General features: G+C 34.7%; 1 protein-coding gene across 3 annotated transcripts in view; it reads left to right on the top strand.

Moving 5' to 3' along the window:
- Window positions 1-5,107: 5,107 nt before the first annotated feature.
- gse1a (Gse1 coiled-coil protein a) overlaps window positions 5,108-25,597 on the top strand; it is a 47,111-nt gene continuing 26,621 nt past the window's right edge. For 2 of the 3 annotated variants that reach the window (XM_058766778.1, XM_058766776.1), the window contains exons 1-2: window positions 5,109-5,330; window positions 18,722-18,919. In XM_058766778.1, coding sequence (XP_058622761.1) covers window positions 18,724-18,919 — 196 coding nt within the window. In that variant the 5' untranslated portion in view covers window positions 5,109-5,330; window positions 18,722-18,723. Of the gene's footprint in view, window positions 5,331-18,721; window positions 18,920-25,597 lie in introns of all 3 variants that reach the window. The other variant, XM_058766777.1, reaches the window with a different exon arrangement.

Below are 25,597 nucleotides of genomic sequence, written 5' to 3'. Positions count from 1 at the left end.
CTTTTTTTTTCTTGCTTTGCTGAAGATTTATTAAAATTGCGAGATATAAAGTCAGAATTGCAAGAAGAAAAAAAACAAACTGAATTTTGAGATACAAAGTTGAAATTACCATTTTTTTTATCCCATGAAGGAAACAAGCATCCATAGTTTATCTTGTTTATATTCACTAATATAAAATGCACAAGCCATACAATGATCATTCAATAGAAGAATGTAATGATAAATATTGCATGTGTTTGCTGTGGCTGCATGCATTTTTGCATGTGTTTATGTGTGAGAGTGTTTGCCAGTGTGTGTGTGTGTGTGTGAGAGAGATCTTCTCTCGGGGCGCAGTGGATATCCTGACATCCTGCTGTTATCTCTATCCCCCCCCCTCTCTCTCTCATTCACGCTCTGAATGGGCTCACGACCGGGTTCCTGACCGCCGTTGCCACAGCGACCGTGTCAGACACATGCTACTTTCTCAATAATTACTCAACAAGGGAGAGGAGGTGAGTGGAGGGGTGGAGAGCTGGAGAAAGGAGGGAAAAAAGGCAGAGGGGAGGATGAGAGGCAAGGCACTGCGGGCCATGAACCATTTGCACAGAATGGATGATTAAAAGAGAGATATGAATGGAAAGAAGAGAGATGATGGGAGGAGAGGAAATGGAAATGACCCTGTGCATGTCTCGATATATAAATGTGTCTATGTATCATGTTAAATCATATTACGTACACTGTGCACAGGTGGAGGAGCAGTGCATGTATTTTATTTTATTTTATTTTATTTATTTATTTTGTGCATGCATAATCTCATCAGAAACATGTTTATGATCTTATGCCAAGATCGTTATGGAGCACCAAGCCTTAAAAAATAAATGATACATATTTTCCTTTTATATAAATAAATGACAGGATAAATATAAAACATAAAATGTATACAATTTTAATTAGTTATTTAGTTAATTTAAAATGAAAAATAAAACCTAATTAAAATACTCTATTTTTATGTTTAATAGACACATTTATTTTCATTCGTATTTACATTTTATATTTTATTTATTTTATTTTATCTTATTAAATTAATATTAATTAATTAATTTAAAGTAAAATACTTTATTTCTGTGTTTAATATTCACATGTATTTTCATATTTCATTTTTATTTATTAGGGTTTGTTAATTATTTAAATGTTTTATAATTCATACATTTAAATGTAATTTATTTCTTCATTGTATGATAATATATAATGATATTAATATATGACAATGGGAAGTGACTTTCACATTCAGGCATAGCTTTTAAGGCCGGATTAAAGCATTTGGATCATAAAGTACAAAAAACTGGTTGTGTGTTTACTTATAATTCATATTTACATGCAATACCCAAGCATGCATATTAGCAGATGTGGTCAGGACAGCAAGTCTGATTATGTATTTCAGTGAAGCAAAATGCCGCAGGTCAATGTATAGATTTAAAGAGGAAACCCAGTGTCAGAAAAAACAATAAAAGCATGAGGGGAATTCTATATGCAAACATGACATGTTCAAAAATACAACAGCATTATTATAAGAAATATAAAGGAAGCTGTTTGAACTGGCGCTGAAGAGTAAACTGCTGTTGAAACAGCATCAGTACATCCAAAATCAATGTCAAATGTATGTCAAAATAAGTACAATGAAGCTAAAACGAGAGACAATGTAAAAATACGTGCATAAGTGCAAAAATTACATGAAGTGTTGCAGTGACTGTTTTTCAAAGAGATTTTAAGATGGTGGATAAATTTGGAACGTTTGATATTATAAATATTATCTGGAACAGGAAAAACTTTGATGTTGACTTGACAAAGCCTCGTGAAAAGGCTTTTAAAGCATGAAGTCTGATGGCTTTTTTAGGCATATAGTTAGCATTAAGGGTTCAGATATATAAAAATGAAGACCTCCTCAGACCCCTTCGGACCTCATCACACCTTATCAAACCCATTAGATCTCATCTGACCACATCTGAGTCAGACAGACAGACAGAATAGTGACATTCGTTAAAAGTTAAAAATGATGATAAAAACAGTTCCATGTTATTTCCTTTTTAAACCTGCAAATTTTCAAAACAGGAAAATCATGGTACAAAAAAACACTTCCTTGCAGTCTTTTTAGGCAAGAAAGAAAATTATAAGAAGGCTATTTATTTTCATTTTGACTTTTACTATTAAATTTACTAATTACACTTGTTTTTCATTTAAATTCCATTTACTCTAAAAAAATCTGAAAAATAAAATCTAAAAACTTTCTATGGACTATTTTGTTACTGAAAGCTTATGCCAAAAAGATACAATATAAGCAATTGCTGGTCCCGTAACACATTTTTTTATGTTTTGTGATAGATTTACATTATTACGTTAAGTTTAAAAAAAAATGCATTTAATGCACTAATCATTTATTTTAGCCAAAAGCAATGGTTTGAAGTTAAAAACGTCTAATGATGGATTTGTTTCTTGCAAACATGCAGCTTTTCACTTCACAAGACATTAATTGATGGACTAGAGTTGTGTGGATTACTTGTGGATTATTGTGATGTTTTTATCAGCTGTTTGGACTCTCATTCTGACGGCACCCATTCACTGCAGAGGATCCATTGGTGAGCAAGTGATACCGCAAAATTTCTCAGATGAAGAAACAAACTCCTCTACATCTTAGATGGCCTGAGGTTGAGTAAATGTTCAGTGCATTTACATTTTTGTCAACTATTTCTTTAAAGGATGTTAGCAGATTAATTAACTATAGCGAAAGTGTGTAAGTGTGTTTATTTTCTCCACAGGACCAAAAGTGCACATATGTGACAACCACAATGTAGTGATATATAAACAGACATTGCAAGACATAGGTATTGTGGTTTTTATTTTTTTTTGGAATATGTTCAGTATTGTGTGTGTGTGTGTGTGTGTGTGTGTGTGTGTGTGTGTGTGTGCAAGTATGTGTGTGATCTGAGCTTTTTGGTGAGCACCAAGGTCAAAGCAGTGAGGTGCATAAATGCATTGTGGGATGCTGGGAGATTGTGTTCCCGCTGAGTAGAGATAAATCATGTCAGTTCCACACACACACACACACACACACTCTCTCTCTCTCTCTCTCTCTCTCTCTTTCTCTTAAAAGCAGCGGGAGCACATGTGCCTCCCCACAATCCTTCCTTCCTATAGTCTCTCTTCATCTTCTTCCACTGTGTGTGTGTCTTTCACAGCTGCAGGTGCCTCGGTAATCAGTTAACTGTCATGCACACACACACACACACACGTGCAGAGAGACACAGAAACAGACACAGATTAGGCTGCAGGTAACGTTTATACCACACACATAAAAGCATCCTCCTCTCCTCACCATTAGCACTGTGGTGTGTCATTTGATCGCACATTAGACACACACACGCATACTAACTCAAGGATGCCCTGCAGGTGTGTGTGTGTGTGTGTGTGTGTGTGTGTGTGTGTGTGTGTGTGTGTGTGTTTGTGTGTGTGTGTGTGTGTGTTTGTGTGCCCAGAATCAGTTGGAAATGGAGTCTTATATGTGCCAGGTTTTAAACACTTCCTTGTCTTGTCTTCCTGAGAGAGAGAGAGACTATGGTACAATCTTAAGGGAATACCGACTTGCATCATCATTTTTACATTTGCATAAATAACTCTGCATTATTTACTGTATATAGTGAGCTTGTTTTTTTCATATGGGATTCTGTTGTTTAATCCATGAATCGAAGTCTTTGAATGTTGTCTTTGTTAGAAATATTATTCTGACGTAAGGTATGTAATATTTATTTTAAACGCAGACAAGAGTTTTGAGCATATACTGGATGTTTTTTGCATTTATTTTGGTAGCAAATCTTGTAAGCATTCTGGTGGGCTGTTGCTTATATTTATTATGTTTGTATGTGTTTATGTTATATATGAAGAACAGGTTATATATATTTTAAGTTATATTTTATATGTATGTTATATTATGTATATATCAGATTGTCTCTTTTAAATCATCATTGCATTAAATTTTATATATATATATATATATATATATATATATATATATTAGTGCTGTCAACGATTAATCGCATACAAAATAAAAGTTTTTGTTTGCATAATATATGTGTGTGTTCTGTGTATATTTATTATCTATATATAAATACACACACATACAATATATATTTTGAAAATATTTACATGTATTTACGTCTATATTTATATTCATATAATTTACATTATAAATAAATATATTTAATATACAAGCATAACATATTTTTCTGAAATATATACATGCATGTGTGTGTATTTATATATGCATAATAAATATGCACAGCACACATACGTGTATTATGTAAAAACCTTTATTTTGGATGCAAATTATTCTAAATTATTAGTCAAAATTATTCAAATTATATAATTTTAATTGTACCATTTAATTATTTAAATTATTTCATGAAATTATATTATATAATTAAATTATATGTTTTAAAAGTATTTAAATTTAATTTAATTATTTTAATTTAATAATTGGTTTATTTCATATTTGAATTAAATGGTTTATTTTAAGTATTTAAATTATTATTTAATTTAAATGTGTTTATATATATATATACATATATATATATATATATATATATATATATAATACACATATAATATTTTATAGTTTATTATACTATATTATATTATAATATTTTTAAATTAAGGCTATGAATTGATTAAGAAACATATTAAAAATGATTTATTAAATTATATATATATATATACATATATATATAAAAGTCTTCAGTCTTTATCAGTCATTAATAGGGATTAATCATATGAGGTGATATTAACCACGCCTCCGAAAGTGAAAAACGCTGGTGCTGCACGCATTTATTTTCAAAAAAGGTTTTTAATTTTAATTTTTTTTTATTTTTATTAAACACTATAGTGAATAAAATTAATCGGCAAAAGGTTTTTTATTTTTTATTTTAGAAAAATATAGCAGCCTATAGCTTAAAAACGCAGAGATGTTTGTGTTTGTGACTGTACAACATTTACAGTACATACAGCATTCCTTCGAGAACACACACACACACACACACAGACACAGACAGAGAGAGACAGTGCGCTATCTATCCATCTCGGTGTGACATGACCCCCGTCAGGAGGAGGTCCCTCACCCCTGGCTGTGGCTCTGCCCCGGGGGCGGATCAGCGGAGCAGGTGCTGCTGAGTCTCTAGCGCCGCCTTCACTCACTCCACTGCGGCTCACTCAGCGCTCTCGACCGCTGTGCTGCCGCCGGAGCACCGCCATGGATTTACTCCAGCTCTAAATGCGTGGGAAATACGCTTTTCTTCAGTTTTAAGGTGAGTTCTGTGATAAAGAGGCTCGGGTTGAAGTGTTTTTTCGCGTTTGTTAAGGGCTCCATCGCTCGCCGAAGAACTGCGTGATGAGGGGCGCTTTGTTTTCATTCATAGTCGTTCGTGGTCCATCCTGCAAGTGTACAATTAGCTGTTTTTTGTTTACTTAGTTTAAATATATTACAGTCGCTCCGTTTGAGCCTGGAATACTATCGTCTTCCGTGACAGATATTGATTTTATTGGCTTTGTTATTAGAAATGATACGCTTGGTGTGACCTTTGGGACTCATTCATATTCAAAACTGTTTAACAATAGTCTCCGAGTAAAATGTTGGGTTTTTTAGGCTGGGAGTAAGTGTTCAGAGAGTCGTGCTGAGTTAGATGACCTTCTGCTATTCTGTCACCTCAAGGTTAATTTTCCATCCATCTCAGACCTCCCTTCTGGATCTTGTGTAAATTAGGTTATTAACACAGTATTTGATGTGAATTTGTCTAGAAAAACGTCTTATGATTAAGCCTGAGCTCATGAAACGCTGAGAGAACTTACAGTGAAGTATCACTCAAATATTGGTTACATTTATTAATGTTATAGATTTTAGTGTACAATATGAAAACTAGGTCAATATATATTGGCTAGACTGATTATTTGGCCAATTTTTGGTCAATTTGAGATGTAAAGACATCCTTGTCAATGAATAATAAGCATTTTATGAATTTTGGTGAAGTATTTTGTGTACATCTGACTTGCCGTCCAAAATATCAGTATTGGCCAAAATGGCAAAACCCATCATGTTAAACCATAGAAACTGTTGGTTTGGTCACATCCTGTCTGTTTTACACATGTGAAGTTTTGTTTTTGAAGTCTCTTGTTTCCTCTTCTGGTTTTTGTGTGGTCAAGTAAATGTCAGTGTACTGTGGAAAGTCATATTTACCCAGAAGCCTGTCTAGATATATGTACAGTGTATACTGGCAGAATGTGAGTTTGCGTTATCCAGTCACACTGACTTCCAGAGATCATTTTTAAATAACTAACGGCTGAGGTTTTATTTGATTAAGTGCGAAACTGAAATGCGAGTTGTAGTTTGTGTTAAACTGGAAAGACTGGATGAGTTGGATGTTATGAGAAGGAGTAGTTCAATGAGAAGTTACTGTAATTACATGCTCAAAAAGTCAAAGATTAAGGCGTCATTAAGTCGGTAACAATTGCAATTGAAGATCATCAACAACAGACAGCAAATCGAATGGAAAAAACTACTAATGTCACCGCTTGAAAATATACAAATGAAAAAGCGCAATGTAAGTATGTTTTTACAATAAATATGATCTGGTACTGTGGTCCAGTGCTACTCTAATGGTTTGATGTGAGTGTATCTTGGGTGGGGATGGAGGTGGGGGGTTGCAGACGCTGTATAAAGAAACTCTTCATTGACCATCTGACTCCATTAGACTCTTATTTGCTTATGACCAGCTTGATAATGGATATTTAAATTCTTGAATGCTGATTTGACCAGCCAGTCTTTTGTTCTTTGACCTCTTTAAGCCTTTGAGTGTTGTAGGTTAATAAAGGTGTTTTATGTATAAAGCATGAATTTTATTTATTTATTTTTTTTAAGTCATGGTTGGGTATATAAACAGGTGTAAAATATGTGCATAAAAAAAAATAATAATATAAAAAAAATAATATATATATATATATATATATTATTATTTACATTTACACATTTATCAGTAATTTTTATCCAAAGTATCTTACAACACAGGAACATAAACAATTTGGAATTCTTTTTGTGTATAATTTTTGTTTTGGAAAATAATTAGAATATTTTTATTTACGAATTGTTTAAAAATTTATAAAGGCATTTTATGTATAAAGCATGGCTTTCTTGATTATATTATATTATGTTATATTTACATTTATGCATTTAGCAATTGTTTTTATCTGAAGTGACTTGCAGTTGAACAACATAATTTGTTGTTTTGTGTGGTTAATTTTTTAATTACGTTTAAAGAATGTTGTTATTAAATGTAAAATACATTTTAATGTTATTCATGTTACACTTAAAATCTGCACTTTATTGTGCGATTCAAGGCTGGAGTAGTCTTTTTTTTTTTCTTTTTTTTTTTTGATAATCTCTGGTTTTGAGATTGATTAACAGGGTGTTGAGGATGGACTATAAAATGAAAACCCTTGTACCAGAGTGTGTGTGTGTGTGTAGTCAGCAGTGTTAAACCCTCAGAGACAGACTGTATTGGGATTAGCTCAGATTTCTGCTGCTTATTTAACTGATGTTGGTCAGCTGCTATATGTATTTACACACACACATCGGCTGTTTGCACTACAGTGGTCTTCGTTTTAGACATGTCTGTTGGGCTGAAGTGACAAAAGAAAGTTATTATTTTTGTAGAGGTGGCCCCGAATAGTCGAAGATTCGATGCATCGATAGGAGGAGCCCGATTCGACTCCCAATCTCACAGTCGAATATTCGCGGGGTGTTATGAACATGTCATTTTAGCTATATGGGGGTGCTCAGAGTCTGATTTCACACAGAACTACCAGTTTTCTCCCAATACGTTAATATACAGCCTATTAAGATAATGTTATAAATAAGAATCTGAAAAGAAAGAAGCTTTTAATAAATATTTTTAACGTGCGTGAATAAATCCAACCACCCCTATAGATTATAAATTTCATTTAATCCAACATCTTGGCGGCAAGGATTTAAATCTATAACAAGACAGAGTGAAAGAATGGATTTTTTTCGATCAGGCAGGGTATAAGTGATTTCAAAATATTTCAGCCGGTTTGTATATATCCTGTATATATTATTTATCTCGTATAAGATGCATTTTAGTTACGCTGCAGTAAAGCGCTTTGTAGTAGCTTACAACGGTGATTATCGCTTCAGTGCGCAGCACGAGCAGTGCAAACAACAATGCAGAATATTAATAACTATGACTGGGACTGTCATATATATAACATTATAATGAAAACACTATTATAATAAAACGCTGTGAATTTTTAGATTTTAGTTGCGTGTTTCTGCGTGTTATTGCGTGAAGAACGCGTCCACAAAATGAGTTCATTCAGAGCCGCGCACACACATTCATGCATTCGGGGTATTTTGTGCAGATAGCCTATAAGTCGTAATATTGACGTTATATTGTATAAATAACGAACTGTGTTCTATATGATATAAATGATGAGTTAAATCCCATTGATTAAAAACCGGCTATCAAATGCTTCACTCTGCTGGTCATCTACAGCGCGCGCAGCTCAAATGCAGAACATTAATAACTAACTGTCATATTGGCTACATAACTTTATAACGAGAGCGCTGTTGTAAAAAATGTTGTGAATTCTTAGGGTTTCGCTGACGTTTAATGTTAGCTATCTTTTAATCAAAACATAAAACATTTATTTTTGTATCTGCGAGGTGTCCGTTACACATTTTCCCTGTGTGTTAACGTCAATAATTATGACTGTCCAATGTATGACTTGACTCTTGGTAATGTATTTTGACCCCGCCCCCAAACATATGATTCGACTATCAGTCGACTATCAGCAAGATTTGAAAATTCCGATTCGACTATAAAAATCCTTTGAAAAAGATTTTTGGCACTTTAAAACGGAGGGGAAAAAAATAGGCTTATGTCTAACTTATTAAAGTTGGGAACAGAACATTAATGTGGTCTTAGAAGAGCCACATGTAATAAGATGCCAAGAGAAAAGAGGGGAAGAGAGTGATCAAAAGACAAGAAAAGCCCCATCTTTTTATCCTATTTTTGGCATCAGAAACGCTCTCTAGATATTCAAAATGACCAATCAGCACTGCATACATAGTGACAGTGGGAATATTCCCAAAGCATAAACACTTACCCAGCATACTTTGATGCGTGTCAGCAGTTTTGGGGGCTTAAGAGATGCCATGTGTCCCTTAGAGGGGACAGCGTGGGGATGTAATAAAAGCGTTCACTTTTTTGTTAGACTTTTCCTGCTGCTCAAACACAGACAAAGCTGTGGGATCAACTGATAAGAGTATTTATGTTGTAATTGTTTACACAGTATCAGTGAACTGCTTCCTTACAACTGCTTCCTTACCTGCCAGATGAAGCTCCAGTAAGTGTGAACTTGGTGCCTTTTGTGCAGTTTAACAATATAACTGCTTCATTCTGTTGAAGTTACAAATTCTGTCGCTATTCTGTTGTGATTTCTAAAACTTTCATCATGCACACACACAAGTCTCTAGTGGAGCAACTGTTTATCAGTGATGAAGATGCTTGTGATCGCTTGATACTATTTGTTTTATTATTTGTTATTTATTAATTTTATTTGTTTATATATTCATTTATAAATAACAAAATAATTTTTTTTTAAAAGTAATATTAAGAAATTTGGTCTAATGTTGTTGTAGAGAGGACCGCTCAAGACCCTCTTGATCAAGGTATAGCTAAATTTGACGTTTTTGTGGCAAAGCAAGGTTAGTTTAGGTAGCAGATTGTCATTTGGTGGGACATCCAAAAGCTTCATGTCATTTATAATATAATTAATTTACGATATTTGTAAATAAAATACTTTCTGCTTTAAAAAAAATATAGGCCTATTTAATTTTTCAATTTTTACATTGTATTTTTGTTTGAGACTGCCTACACAGCAGCAAAAATAACTTCATGCATGCAATATTATGTCCATAAAGTGTGGGCAAACCCATTTTATTTGTTAATTAAAGAGAAATATATATATATATATATATATATATATATATATATATATATATATATATATATATATATATATATATATATATATATATATTTGTTGATGATTATTGAGAGCTGTTACATAAATCTATGCTAGGAAAGTCATCGACATGCTGAACATACCATGCCAAACCCAATAATTACACAGAAGCCACTGATTTTGATTTTTTGGAACTTGTTGCATTAATGCGTTAACCATGAAACTTTATTGCCAATGCAAACCCTTTTTTTATCATATCAGTGAAGGTTTTTGATGAATATTGTATATATTATCTTCTGAACCATTTATGAAGAAGAGTAGCTACTATGTATGTCTTTGTGGGGGAACTAGAGTTATGTACTGTAGATTTGAAGGGTTGTTGGTGATCTGCATCTTTTATAGTTTAATGTGGTAACTTTGAGGTATCTTGCATGTCTGATGTGGTTCTGTGAGTAGAAATGTTGAGTAAAACCTGCTGAAGATTACTCATGTTTGCTTTTGCTTTTGCTTTTAAAACAAGGCTAAAGGGTACTACAGACTTTAATGCTTCATTTATGTTCAGAACACTTACAAAATGACTAACAAGAAAGTACACATGTAATGTAAGCAGTAATTGCCAGAACAGGAGGCTGAGGATATGGGTCATGTGCTAAGGTTAGGCCACAAGAGCCTTGATTATCAAGACCTGCAAATGCTACAACAGTTGTCTGTATATATAGCTATGCTCAGGTGTCTAAAGATTAATCATCTTGTGTCTTCAGATCAGTCAACTGCAGTGCTGATGGACCGGTGCATAATGAGAAAAAAAGGAATGTTAAGTATGCCAGTAGGAAATCTGTGGTTTTGTTTGTTATGCATTATCCTTAAAATATCTTGGGTGTGAGCCTAAGAGGTTTAAGAGGTGAAACCTGAAGAGGTGTGTCTCAAAGTTCTAGGTTAAATGCTTGACTTGGAAGACATCTGAAATGTACAGTGTTGAGGGTACTCCAGGATCAGTGTTGGGAAACACCAAGCTAGGAGACTAAAAGTAGCGGATCCCTAGGGTGTACGCTGTGTTAAATGATTGACATTACTTCCAGGAGCCTCCAAAACCTCAGGCTACACTGCTCGGGACTACCAAAAGAAGCTGAACATCAGGGCACTCAGTGAACAGAGTGTGAGCAGACCACAAGTGCCCCCGGGACGCTCCAGGGCTGCTAGGGCCTATGGGCTCCTTTGTACATACAACAAATGTGGGACATGTGGGCATGTATAGTGACAAAGGCCCCTCAGAGAGTACAGTCTGATCTGGACACCAGGGTCCCCAAGTAGAGTACAAGCTTAACCCCAGGTCACTTCTATAGACATCTGCCCAGGAACCTCTTGGGATAGTCAGAAATGGTGTCTTAAATTTTATTGACTTTAGAGATTTGGACATAAACATAAATGTTAGTGGACAAATGACTAGAGTGTGGGTTGTTGGCTAGGTTGGCAAAAAATACCTTCATGTACTTATAAAGGAGCCTAGCCTGATGCTTCAGAGCTGGGAGAGCTGGTTGTGTAGCGCAACGTCGAAGGTTTTTTCACACCTAGAGGGGACGACACTGAGACCGTCACCTGAGATAAAGATTGTGACCATGGGAATGCTCATGAGTGGGAAGAAGAGTAACCTAGTTGTGACTCCAAGGTTATTATCAGAGAGGTTTATCACACATATTCAGACAAAATTATAAGACCTAGGCCTAAATACGAATGAGAAATGAGCTGTCACGTGCAGTTGTAGTAGTAGTGATTAGAGAAGCCACAAAACTGCATTAAGCACTCTCAAAAATAATGTAAAATTTCGCAGCGATGTTGTAGAAGAACTATTTAACATCTATGAAAACTTTCCATTGCAAAAAAGGCCCTTTAGATTATTAAAATGTTCTTCACACTAAGAAAATAAATAGTTCTTTTAGGAATTGTTCACTTAAAAGTGCAATAGGTGATTGTCTTCAGAAACATTTTTTGTTATGCTGGTTGAAAGTCTCTTCACCTCCCGATAGCAATCATTAAGTTAAGTGGTCTAAAAGTATTTATCTGTATTTATATATTCTGTGGAAGGCTTAGGACCAAGAAATGTTTGTCCAATCAAAACGCTCGGTCCGAGCGTTTTTATTGGCTTTCCTACCTGCCTGTCAACGGATGCATTAGCATAGAACTTCTGCGCACTCGGTTCATGGAGACAGGATACGTCATCAGCGCGATCACTCACGCTGTGCAGACAGAGCCGATTTTCTGATCTTCTTCCTTGGTATCGTAGTACTTTTACTAACTGTACTATAAAGTTTTCTCACCGGTGAATGACACATGATGTAGCCCAGCAGTTCCCAATTCCAGTCCTTGCGCCCCCGTCTCTGCATATTTGGCATGTCTTGCTTAGTTAACACACACCTGAATCAGATAACCAGCTCGTTAGAAGAGAGCTACATGCATGAACTGTGTTCCGATTGACTGAGCAGGGGAAATCCGTTGATGTTTACTTCACTTCAGAACATTCATTCATGGATTTGTGCTGCACAGCGTCTTCACACACAGACGAATCTTACTAGAGAAGTGTAAAGTGTGACATAATATACCTCTGTAAATAAATACTATTTCTATTTACGTCTCGCACACTTTAATGCCCTTTGTAAGGAACATATACGCTCACTTTGAATTGGGAACCGCTGATGTAGCCTATTTTAGTACTGTTGTCTCTGGTATTCTAGTCTGTGAGCGTGGCTTTAGACGGCGATTGCAGGGAGGGTGGGACGTTTGCTTTCAGTGCTATCAGGCTAAAGTTATCATTTTCCAAGATCTCCTACTGCACCTTTAAAGGTTCTTTGGGGAGCCAAAAATGATTGTTCTATAGCAGTTGTTCTCAATTTCAGTCCTCCCGTACCACCGCTCTGCACATTTTGTATGTATCTCTTATCACCTCAGACGTTTGTTCTATTCAACTGCAAGTGCCCTGCGAAGTGGACATCTCAGGATATTCTGCCATGATTCCAGTTAGAAGGGCGTGTATATGTTCCATTCAAAGTGCATTAAAGTGTGCAAGACGTGAATTTAAATTGTATTTATTTACAGAGGTATATTACTTCGTGCTTCTCTAGTAAGTTTCGTCTGTGTGTGAAGATGCTGCAGGCTGTGGCGTAGCACAAATCTGTGAATGAATGTTCTGAAATAAAGTAAACTTCAACGGATTTCTCGTGCTCAGGGAGTAGGGAGCAAGGAACACTGTGTAGGGACCATGTCAATAAAAACACAGTTCATGCATGGAGGTCTCTTCTAATGGTGTCATCAGGTGTGTTAAATAAGAGAGGCATGCAAAATATGCAGAGCGGTGGTACGCGAGGACTGGAATTGAGAACCACTGTTCTATCCACCTTTTCCCTGAACACGGAAGTCTCGCCCGACTGGAACGATGCTCTACATTTGCAGTCTCTGGTGTTTCTAGTCACATTAACACATTTTCAGAGCCGATAATATAACGTTAAACCTATGAAAATGATTTTTAAAAAGTACATGGCGCCATAGTTTCATCACAGTGTCACAGTGACTGTCTTTTTGCAGTAACTCACCTGTCAAAGTTTAATGAATGGATAGATGGCATGAAGTGGCCCGAGGTAAGTTGCATTGAAAACAGATGAGGGCACATATATATAGCTCCAGATCAGGGTGAAGTTCACAGGATTTTGCCCACAAAAAGATAAGAACACACATTATTTTAATGTTTCAGTTTAATTGAGTCAATCTTTTTTTACCCCTTTTATAACATGGATTTCTTTGGAGAAAGAAACAACGAAAAACAAACGAAAGTTAGAATTCATCATGGCGGCACTCATCGGTTACTCAGAAAAAAGGTGGATAGAACAATTTTGAAACCCTTATTTTTAGGAGAACATTTTGTGCAATGGAAAGGTTCCATGGATGTTAAAAGTTCTTTATTGAACCACTGATGCCAGTAAATAACTTATTTAAGAGAGTGATACAGAGTGATCTGGTCTAAATGAGGAAGTTTAAGGGACTTATTACCGAACCTTGTGGGACACCAGTGGTTTGGGGGTGGGGAGAACAGAGTGAGCCTTTCAAGGTAACCTGGAAAGACCTCTTATCCCAAGAAAATACAATTCTAAATGCACTCTGTCAGCTTTGAGATCAACAGGTTGTAGACACCAGTGTAAATTACTGTAGACAGATCCAGAAGAATCAATACAAAGTAAATCAAGGACATTCAAGCCTAACGTAAGGGCTTCAGTTATGGCAAGTGGAGGCGTTTTGGTATTTACACGTCAATGTAAGGTCTTCAACCTTCAAGCCCTTTGTAACCAGTAGCTTTGTTATCAACATTCTCTCTAGTTATCAATCTTTATTGTAGTCACAACCAATTAGTGTATTTCACTCTCGAAGTAACAGTACTATTCTAGTCCTCATCCATCTTTAATACTGTCAGTGAATCACGCGCACATACACACACTGGGGTTAATGAGCAGAAGGCAGGTGTGTGTGAGGTGCTTTATCTAGTCTTAATGAATGCCGAGGATAGCAGATCTCTGTAGTCGCCCATGCATCAATGCTTGTCTGTCATCATTATGGACATGTATGTGTGCGAGAGTGTTCATTTGTGGCCAACAAAGCACTTTGACACATCATCCATCACCCAGTCTTTTATCCCTGCTGTTTCTCCCATTGAATTTACATGAGCCGGTCATGTCGACAAGGGCTGGGTCAATTTGCATTGGCTGTACTGTCTAATGAACAAGCTTATTAGAGAGCCAGTGGGGAGCGGAGGACTGTGGGACTGTTTTTTGCTGACTCCAACCACAGCTAAAGCCTCTGGGAAAAACAGCACAGCAAGATTTCATCTTTGAGAGAGAGGAGATCTTCACATAGCAAGCCTTGGGTGCTTTTAGTGAGCCATTTTAAACATTTGGCCATTCATTCTGCATGGCCAGCTGGAGATCTGATGATTTTCAGATCTTTTTGTGTTTGTATATGTGACTATACTCAAAGGTGTGAGGTTAATAAGCCACAGACCTACAGCAAATCCTGCTTGATCAGGGATTAAAATGCTTCTTTTTCGCAGTAGTTTGAGGTGTAGGTGCATCTGTGAGTGCATAGATGTGTAATGATGTGGAATATTTCACTAAGCATGCCAGATGACTAATTAACTCCTTTAATAAGGTTGTAGTTCATGCTAAAAACTGCAACGAAGCAGCAATGTTTGTCAGAGCAATAATATAGTTTAGGGAGAGAATCTGGAATCTGTATGAGCCTGGAATCATTCCAAATTTTCTTCTATAAATACTTTGATAGTAATATATGAAAATAGAACATCATGATGACTTATGGTACGTTTATGTTGTTTTTGTTCTTTTCTACTTTTACTATGTTATTTTTGGAGCTTGACAGTCCTACAGAAATTCCCATTTACTCTAATGTAAAAGAGCAGCTTGGGCATTCTGCTAAATATCTAATTTCTTGTTCCATGGAATAATATATTTTTATGTATCATGTGAGTTTGGAACAACATTGATGGGTGATTAAATGATGACAGAATTGTTGTTTTTGGGTGAATGAGTCCTTCAAGGCATCCTAGAGAAATAAATGTTATCTCTGTCCCACTCCTTGACATAACAGCTTATAAATCGCTCTGCGGTGAGAGGGCTGTCTCTCTCAGAATGGCTGTGTGTTCCGGAAGATACCTGTGGCTTTTCTCATTTCCACAGCGAGCAGAGACCCTCTGTTATCTCTGATTGACACTATCCTGGAGGGAAAGTGTGAGCGGCAGAGATGAGAGGAAGGGGGTGGGAGCGTGTGTGAGTTCAGTAGTGGATTGATTGAGAATGTTTGTCAAGAGAAGGAGAGAATGAGGGAGATAAAGACGAGACCTGTTTGTAGCACGCAAATGAGTAAATGAGTTGAAGGGAGACGGCTGTTTTTCAAGAGCGCATGATATGATGATTTGATGGATAAGCCCTTAACAGGATTGGAGAGTGACTGATATGCGGTTTGCTTAATGGCAGGGAGAATAATGTTATAATGCTGCACTTGTTTATTATTCTACATGTGAGGATTATAGCTAACTGTTTTATGAAGCCTATTTGCATAGTGTATTAAAGATATTCTTAATTTAACTGAACTTTTTGTTTTGTTTTACTTTATTTAATTAAATTGTTTTGTTCACTACGATAGCTCTAAGAAGCCGTAAATGTTTTTGTTTATTGATTTTTACTTTTGAATTTATTTTATTTGTAATTTATTTTTTGTTTTGTTGTATTATACTTTTTGTTGAATTTTATTTTTCATTCATTACGGAAGCTCTAAGAGGCCGTACCTTTTCTTTTCTTTTACTTTTATTGTATTTATTTATTTTTATTTTGTTTATTTTTTAGTTCACTAAGAAAAAATCTCTAAAGAGGTTATTCATGTTGTTTTGCTGTATTTTACTTGTTTGTTTTATTTTTTTAATTCAATATGAAAGCTCTTTTTTGTATTTTACTTTTTATTTTGTTTTGTTTTTTATTTTCAGTTCACTACAAATGCTGTAAGGGCCATACATTTTTGTTTTGATTTGTGTTTTGTTTTGTTTAAATTTATTGTATTTTACTTATTTTTTAGTTCACCAACTAAGAGGCCACCAACTATTTTGTTGTTTTTTACTATTTTGTTTAATTTTTAGTTTAATATGAAAGCTCTAGAAGCTATACATGTTTTGTTTTGTTTTGTGTTTTATTATTTTACTTTTTATTTTGTTTTATTTAAAATCTCTGAAAAAACATACATTTTTTACTGTATTTTACTTACATTTTAGTTCACCACAAAAGTTCTTAGAAGCCATGTTTTTTTTGTACTTTACTTTCTTGTTTTCATTTTTTAGTTCACTACAAAAGCTCTAAGAGGCCATACATTTTGTTTTGTATTGTAACTTTTTATTTCACTACAGAAGCCAGAAGCTGTGCATTATTGATATCTTCTGTCACGTTTTGTTTTGTTTTGTTTCGTATTTGCTTTGCTTTGCCCAAAAGTCTCAAGATATTTTTGTTTGGTAGCTGATATATAAAGAGAACAAATTGCAAATCAAGTGTTAGATTGTGCCTGAATTATAACACTATTTAAGATTAATCAGATTAATCTGTTCCATTCAACCACAGGACATATTATGTTCTCTTACTCTGCATGTTTGGATGCGTAAGGCTCCATTAAGTCGTAATGAAGTTGTGGCTGATGGCAGAGGATGCTGCTGCCAGCTCTCCCAACTGCCCTAAGTTCATTATTAATTGTTTTGCTCGGTTCAGCAGAAGGGCAAGGGTGAGGCAGAGTTTATCACGATAAAGCAAGCTTTTGTTTGTTTCTGGTAGAAATGCTGGCAGTGAGTGATAGCTGGAGGTGTGAGAGAGACATACACAAAGGAAGGAAGTTGTTGAAAACTCACAGTTCAGATCTGGAACTTAACATGAGAAAAGTCTAACATGTCTGTTCTCCCCTCCAAACCTTTATTTAAAAAAACAACAACAACAACCATTGTTCTGTTAAGCCTTCATTTCCGAAGTACTGTAGCTTGTAGTTTTCTATCCAAATTCTGACCTTTTTTCCCAACACCTCTCATGTTACTGTCACTTTAAAATGAATCGCTTCTGTTTTAGTAATACACTTTGGATAAAATTTGGATAAATCTGCTAAATATAAAATGCAATGTAAATGTAAAACTATTTTCATACAGGGGGTCTGACCTTGTCATAGTTGTATTCTGGTTGCCAATCAGGTTTTTTAGGCAAACCAGTTAATGTTTCAGGTGCTAAATCATTGCAAGCAGCATGTGCAAATAAATGTGGTTATCAGTTTATGTAATTCATTATTAGTAAATGCACTCTTTATGCTTTAAGCCTGTAAATCAGACAAATGAAATAATAGTCAGAAAATCTTTTTTTTTTTTTATGTAACAGTTTATTGCAACTTTAGACAAAATAATAATAATAATAATAAAAAGGAAATTAAAAGTATGTTTTGAGTATGTTGAGTATCATATTTGATACATCAGGATTTTATGGCACATAAAGTCTGATACATTAAGAATATGGAGCTCAATTCGAGTCACAAACTGAGCAAAAATATGCAATTTGATGCAGTTGCTGATTTTTGTATGGTCAAAAAGTAGGATGAAAGTAGAAATCAAACAGTATAGAAGACTACTTGCATAAATTTCATATAGGCCTAAATATCAGTCTCCCAATAATATGTCTTAATAAGATGAGATTTAAATGCTTAAGCTCTGTAATATTTGTTGTGGGGGTAAAACATTTACTGTTTTGTTGTTTTTCATGTTGTTTTTTTACTGATTTTTCCTCTTTTGTTTTGCTAGCCTATTTGTTTTGCATTTTATTTTATACCGTGTATTGTATTTTTAATTTGTTTTGTGATTTTGCGCTTTTATCCATTTTTGTCTTGCTATTTGTTTTACGTTTTTTTTTCTGATTTGTTTTTCATCTCCTTCATCTTTGTATCAGAGCTTGTGCGAATCAAAGCATGTGGTTCTACTCACTTGGAGAGGAAATAAAAATAGTGTGAGCGATATGAATTGAACTCAATCTTAAATTGAGCCTCTGTGATAGTGAATTTAGTTTTGAACAGAAACTACATCTTTCTGTCTCTGCAGGTATGAGCCATGAGCCAAAATCTCCATCATTAGGCATGATTTCGGCAGCACCATGCAGCATGGCGACTGTAAGCCCCCTCACTCCCTCCCCCATCAGCGGAGCAGTGGTGGCCAACGGGAGCCCCGCGGCCCAGTCTGCACATTCGGGATTCGCCGCCGCTCTCCGCAAGCTCGCCAAACAGGCCGAGGAGCCACGAGGTGAGCGCCCTTTCTTTGCCCATCAGTCTTTATCACCTCACCCATAATGCCATGCTGAACATGCAATATGTTGCTGTAGTCAGCAGATCTTTACTAGTAGTACAACAACACTATTGCACTTATTTGTCCTGATTCACTTAGAGGCAATTTCTATATGTTCATGCACACACACAACTGAAGATCTTTCAGAGTCGGTAGCGTTTTTATATTATTTAGATAAGAATCTTGGCAGATATTAAGTAGATGATTTTTTTTTACTTTTTGTTTTCATTTATTTATTTATTTATTTTTTGTTTGTTTTATTTTTCAGATTTGCGTTCTGCTATTTGTTTTGTTTTTGTCTGATTTGCTTTGTGATTTATTTCATTTTCTTCTGGTTTTGTTTTGTTTGTTTTGCTTTTTGATTCTGCATTTTCATGTCTTTTTTTCTTTTTTCATTTGTTTTTGAATTTTTGTTCTGTTTTTATTCAGCTTTTTGTTTTGTATTTTATTTTAGTTTTTTTAATTGTTTTGTGTTTTTGCGTTTTCATTTATTTTTGCCGTTTAGTGATTTTTGCATTTTCATTTATTTTTGTTTTGAAATTATTTTGATTTGTTTAGTGATTTTTTTTTTTGTTTTCATTCATTTTTGTTGACTTTGTTCTACTATTTGTTTTTTTGTGTTTTTGTTCTGCTTTTTGTTTTGTATTTTGTATTTGTTTTTTGTTTTTTATTTTAGTTCATTTTTTTCTTCATTTGCATGTGTTTTTTTTTTTTTTTTTTTTTTTGGTTTAGTGTTTTTTTTGTTTGCATTTGCATTTTCATTTTTTTTTTTTTTTTTTCCTGATTTGTTTAGAATTTTTGCATTTTGATTTATTTGGCTTGTTTTGTTTTGCTCTGCACTTTTATGTTGTTGTTTTTTTTTGTATTTTTTTTTTTTCTGCTGTTTGTTTTTGTGTCGTTTTTTGTTTTGTTTTGTGATTTTTCATTTTCATTAGTTTTGCCCTTGTTTCTGTTTTGTTTTATGTTTGCTTTGTTAATTTGTTTAGTGGTTTGTGATATTTGCTTGGTCACTTATTATTTTTTTTCTATTATTTCTGTTGTGTTTTGCCACTGCCTACATGGTCACTGGTAGATTATGCATTGTAACGTCATTACCATTAGCGTAGTTGTAGTAAGTCTTTTAAAGCAGCATGTAAACAAGCCCGCCGCCATATGTACGCGTGTAATATGGACAGCCATTCTTTGCTCAGCGTGTGTATGAGTGTGGGTGGTGGTTTCTGTCAACAAATTGTGAATAGATTTGAATAATATTTGCATATGGGTTTGCAGCATTTCAGATGGCTGGCTCAACATTTAGCTGCCCATCTGTCTGTGTAATTGTAATAGTCAACGCCAAAAAAACCTGAACACACACACGCACACACACAAAACATTACATACAATATCAAGTTTTAGAAAGTGTTTTCTACTGTTGTCTTGGCATTTAAGATCTACAAAATTGTCTTCTGTCAGAAATGTTTCACTGTTTATTAAATGAAAACAACATCAGCTGAAAGACAAGACATTCAATGCATTATGTTTTGAAGAAAAACAGTGCAGTTTAACAAGCGTCTTCTTGAATGAGCTACATGGTTTGGCCGTATGTTTATCGACATGATGCATTGTGAGTGATCATTATATTCGTCTCTCCAAAGCTCTGAGACAGAGAGAAAAGGATTATATTGATTGGTTAAGAGCTTGTATGCCAGTAATTTCTATAGAGCTCCTCTAAGTGTCTTTTTACTGCTGTCTCTGTGAGTTTATCACGCTGTGCATACGGCTCTGCCTCTGCTTGTCACTTTATGCGCTCGTACACTCTTTGACTAGGGTAATTCAATGACAGTCAATGCTGTGTCTCAGATTGCTAAGCCTGTTTGCAAAAGCTGTCTTTTGTTTAAGGCTTTGGTGGCTTTAGGGGCTTTTCATATGTGTGTGTGTGTGTGTGTGTTGATGCTGGCTGTCCTATGTAACTGACATCGCCTCCAAACTCAAACATGCACACACAACTTTCTTTCCCTCACTTTCTTGTTTCCTCAGTGTTTGACAGATAGCATGACTGCAAACTAGTCAAATATCATCAAAGCTTTCATATACAGATACAGATATGGCAAATGTATAAAAGAGTAAAGTAAATTCATAGATTCGCATCTGCCTAAGATGCTGTAGGTGGTTGTTTGCTTGCTGTAGGGTTTTTAAGGTTTTCTGAGTCGTTTTAGCCCATTGTGAAAAAGACACACTTTAGCATACTTTGAAAGAGGACTTAGTACAGAAACAATATATTATTTGCTATTAATGTAACATATAATATAACAATATATTATATATACTGCATGTTATTTACAATTAAATTAAAATTTATTCTATTTAGATTTAAATGTATATTAAATGCAGTGCTTTTTTGACCCACTTAAATACATCTTTATATGAAATTTCACAATTCTCTTTGAAATATGCTTACTGCTGAATGAATGGACAGACAAGCATTTATGGTAAAATATACTTTAATATGCATGTCATGTATTTAAATATGTTTGCATTTCTGTTTTGTTTGTTATTTTTTGTGATTTATTTTTATTCGTTTCTCTTTTTTTGCATTTTCATGTATTTTTACTTTGTTCCTTTTTTGCCATTTATTTTATTTTGCATTTTGTTTTTTATTTTGCATTTTAATTTGCTTTTTTGTATTTTGTTTTGCATTTTGTTTGTTCTGATTTGTTTTGTACTGTAATTTATATCCCTTTTGTTTTTTCATTTATTTTTGCTTTATTCCTCTTTTTTTGATATTTGTTTTGCGTTTGGTATTATGTTTTTTCTGATTTGTTTAGTGATTTTTTTTTTCATTTGTTTTTGCTTAGTGTTTTTTGTATTTTGTCTTTGTTTCCTGATTTGTTTTGTGATTTGCATTTTCTGTCTTTTTTTTGAAAAATGGTTCAATTGTATTGACGTATGTACTGACAAGCATTTATGATCAACTAAAATATACTTAAATTTGTGTCATGCACTGAATTATTTGTAATTACACATTTGTTATCATTTAGTACATTTAAAATACATCTTTAATCTTTAAACGAATGATCAAATGACACACTACAGTTAAAATTAAGATTTAAGTACTTTACACATGCTTTTGTATGTTAGTCAACACATCAAAATAAGTATTTTCTTTAAAACACAAAGGATTGTTAAAACACTGATTTAAAAAAGTGCGCTAAAAGTGTACTTGAGTGGGTTAAGAAATAAATAATGAAACTGTCTCTCTTTAAAGGGGTCATATGATGCGATTTCTGTTTTTCCTTTTCTTTAGTGTGTTCTGTAGCTGTTTGTGCATGTATAAGATCTGCAGAGTTACAAAGATCAAAGTCTCCCACAAAAGGATTTATTCTATCTAAAAGATAAGGCTGATCCAGACCGGGCTGAAACGCCTCATTCAAACACGCCCCACATGTCTACGTCACGATGTGGAAATATTTGCGTAATGCTGCCCAAAATGTGCGCGCAAAGAAAGAAGGCGTGGTTTCAGTAACCGCAGTAGTGTTGATGCAGCCATGTCAGGGAGACGGTGTGTGTTTCTATGCGAACGCAAAAGCACTTTATTTGGCCTTCCGGTAGTAGATGCAATTAGGAATCATTGGTTAAGATTTGTGTGAACAGAACAGCACAACCCAAATGTTTGAATTTGTGCAACACATTTTATGGACAACCGTTTCATGAACCTAGGAGAGGACAAGGCTGGCTGCACAAAGGCTATTTAAAAAAAAAAAAAAAAAGGGTCAGTTCCGACTTTGCTCTGACAGTCTGGCGCTTCTGAATCAGCGACTGTAAGTATGTTTTGTCAATAGTTTAAGTATTTTCTGACTGTTCAAATGCGGAGTTTCGCGCAGTGTAGAGTAACTTGAACTGCTGGTAAAACTAAAGACATCATTATTAACTGTCTTTACATTTATTTTGAAAGCTGAAGCTCGCGATTATAGTAAGGGGCATTACATTTCCGACGCGTGCTTGTGGTGTTCAGCCAATCACAATGCACTGTGTCAGCTGGCCAATCAGAGCAGACTGCACTTGTCGGAAGGAGGGGCTTTGTAGAAAACGACGCGTTTGAGAGAGGCGGGGCATATAGGACCTGCAATAATGTACAGTATTTGAAAAATAATGTGTTTTTTGAACATTAAAGCACATTAACATATACTGTTACACCAAATACACAAAATAATGATCTTTAAAATAGCATCATATGACCCCTTTAAGCACGCTTAAGTGGCCTTTTATTTCATTACTATTACTATATGCAATTACAGTTTTTTTTTTAAATATACTTTTAAGATTTAAAGTACATTCAATAAAATGAAGCGCTCTTCTTGCTATCAGGTGTTGTTAATAGATGCTGACTTACCAAGTGTCAACTTTCTAGTTTATAAATATGGTCTTCAATGAAAGTCTAGGGGATTTTTCACCTGTTTTATTGTTATATCCGTTGTATCGCATGATATGAGGTATCATACACGCCTGTAGCATAAACAGTGTGGGATGAGTTTTTTTGGCTTTTGAAAAACCCCTAACCATGAGACCTGACGACAGTAATAGCGATGCTTCCCTTTGTATAAACCACTTAGTATGAGTTGTCAAAGCTTTCTAGGTAGAAATACATCAGATTTGTGAAAAACTAAAGTAAAATTGACCACAGAAGGAGTGAAGTATAGGAATGCGTGAGTCTGGAGTCGTCTTATCAGCTCTCGGGCAGACAGTGGCGCTCTGAGGAGGCCTGACCTACTTTACTCTTTGTGTTGGGTGTCTTATATAGATACTGCTCTTAGCGGTTGTGGGGTTTTTCTGTGCCGTGTGGTTTTCGAGCTTTGTGTAGGTTTCTGGCTTAATAAGGAAAGTCATTTCTCACACGCACTCGCTGCAATCGAAGCCGCAAGAAGTGCATATTATGGAGGGAATGATGTACAGTATGCTGTTCATTATCAGCGGCAGAGCTTGTGTCTGGATTCACGTTATCCTGCTTTTTACACGGCTAGGTGCCAGATAGATGAATGTATAGATCTGAGCTATTGATTGTAATTTAAATTGTTTCATTATCTACTACCCCGCTTTGAAAATCCCAATCAAACCCATTCTAGAAATAATCTGCCTAGCAACTAGTATGGTGTTACAGTATTAATAGATTAATGCATACAGTATGTTACATAAGTTGTTAATCTGAAATTCAGGTTCACATATTTGTGTGTTTTCCCCTCTCATCCAGATCTTTGTGTCTCTCAGTGGTGCTTTCTTCTTCTAAATGACATTTTTGTTTTCTTGCTACTAGTCATTCAAAAGTTCATGCTTTTAAATGCTGTCCTCCAGGGCTGTTTTTACTGCAGATGGAAGCTAATAGTTTTGATTCATAAGCTGGCAGCAGTTAATATAGAATTTGATTTGATTTATTAGATTAATTTTATTTTAATATAGAATTTGATTTGATGTGAAAGTATAGAAAGACTGGAGAATGATATGAGAGATGAAAGTATTTTATTTTAATATATTCTTTATATTTTATATTTTTTGCTATATTTTATTTTAGTTAAAACCATTAACATGCAGATACATATAATTTAGCATTTATGTTTGATATGCGGAAATAATTGAATTTTTAAAATCTTATTAATTAACCCTAACCCTAACCCTAATCTAATTAATTTTAGTTTAAATTAATGAATGAAAATGAAAATGAATTTTTAATATGTATTTTTAATATCATATAGTATATGCTATATTATATAAATAAGTTATGATGCTATTAATAAACAAACAAACAAACAATTGTAATATTTCCAAATATATTTATAATATTGATAACTTAAAAAAATAATCTCCTAACTAATGTTCCATTTGTATGTTTCATCGCATGTTTTCTCCCCAGTAAAATAATTATTAAATAAATTTATATTTGATAATATATAAAAATAAATGATTACATTTACATCTGATTTATTTTTATATTATTAATATGATTAATATGAGAGATGTAAAAGTAACCACACAGGTGCTGGTGTGGAAAGCAGTGAATTGGGGTGAATTCAGGTAAACTGGGACACTTTTGTCATTGAGATGACTGGGAAAAATGTCCCACTTAACCTTAATTCACTCTATTCCATTTAGCCAGTGATTTACAAACATGCTTGAGTGCTCAATGCTGATATTGACCAATCGCAATGAAGCATTCTGGAGCTCTGAGTAATAAATAATGATATAATCTTAAGGTTTCTCTCTTTATTTGGTTGTGAGACACAAAGACTGTCTTTGTTTTGTAGTCTGGAGTGTCATAGACCACTCAGACGTGTGTGTGTGTGTGTGTGTGTGTGCTTACACACACACACACACACACACACACACACACACACACACACACACACACAAACGGTGCATTACAGCGGTATGAGTGTGTGTCTGTGTTCATGTGTGTTTACCGCAGGGAGATGGCAGTGTTTGTTTCTTTATCTCTTTAAACTGGCGTCTGATCTGACAGCCCAGAGGGGCCTTTGATAGCGGCGAGGCTGGCAGTCAGGGAAGTGAGGATGTATGTTCACTTCATCTGACAAGTCGTTAGTTCAGTCTGGCATGCAAACACATATAAATACATCCTTTGCTTTGCCACTTCTACTGGTCTAGATAGTC

This window comes from Onychostoma macrolepis, chromosome 25 (assembly GCF_012432095.1).
Source record: "Onychostoma macrolepis isolate SWU-2019 chromosome 25, ASM1243209v1, whole genome shotgun sequence".
NCBI classification, from domain to species: domain Eukaryota; kingdom Metazoa; phylum Chordata; class Actinopteri; order Cypriniformes; family Cyprinidae; genus Onychostoma; species Onychostoma macrolepis.
The sequence above is the reverse complement of the archived record's forward strand: the minus strand, read 5'-3'. Positions and strand labels throughout refer to the sequence as shown.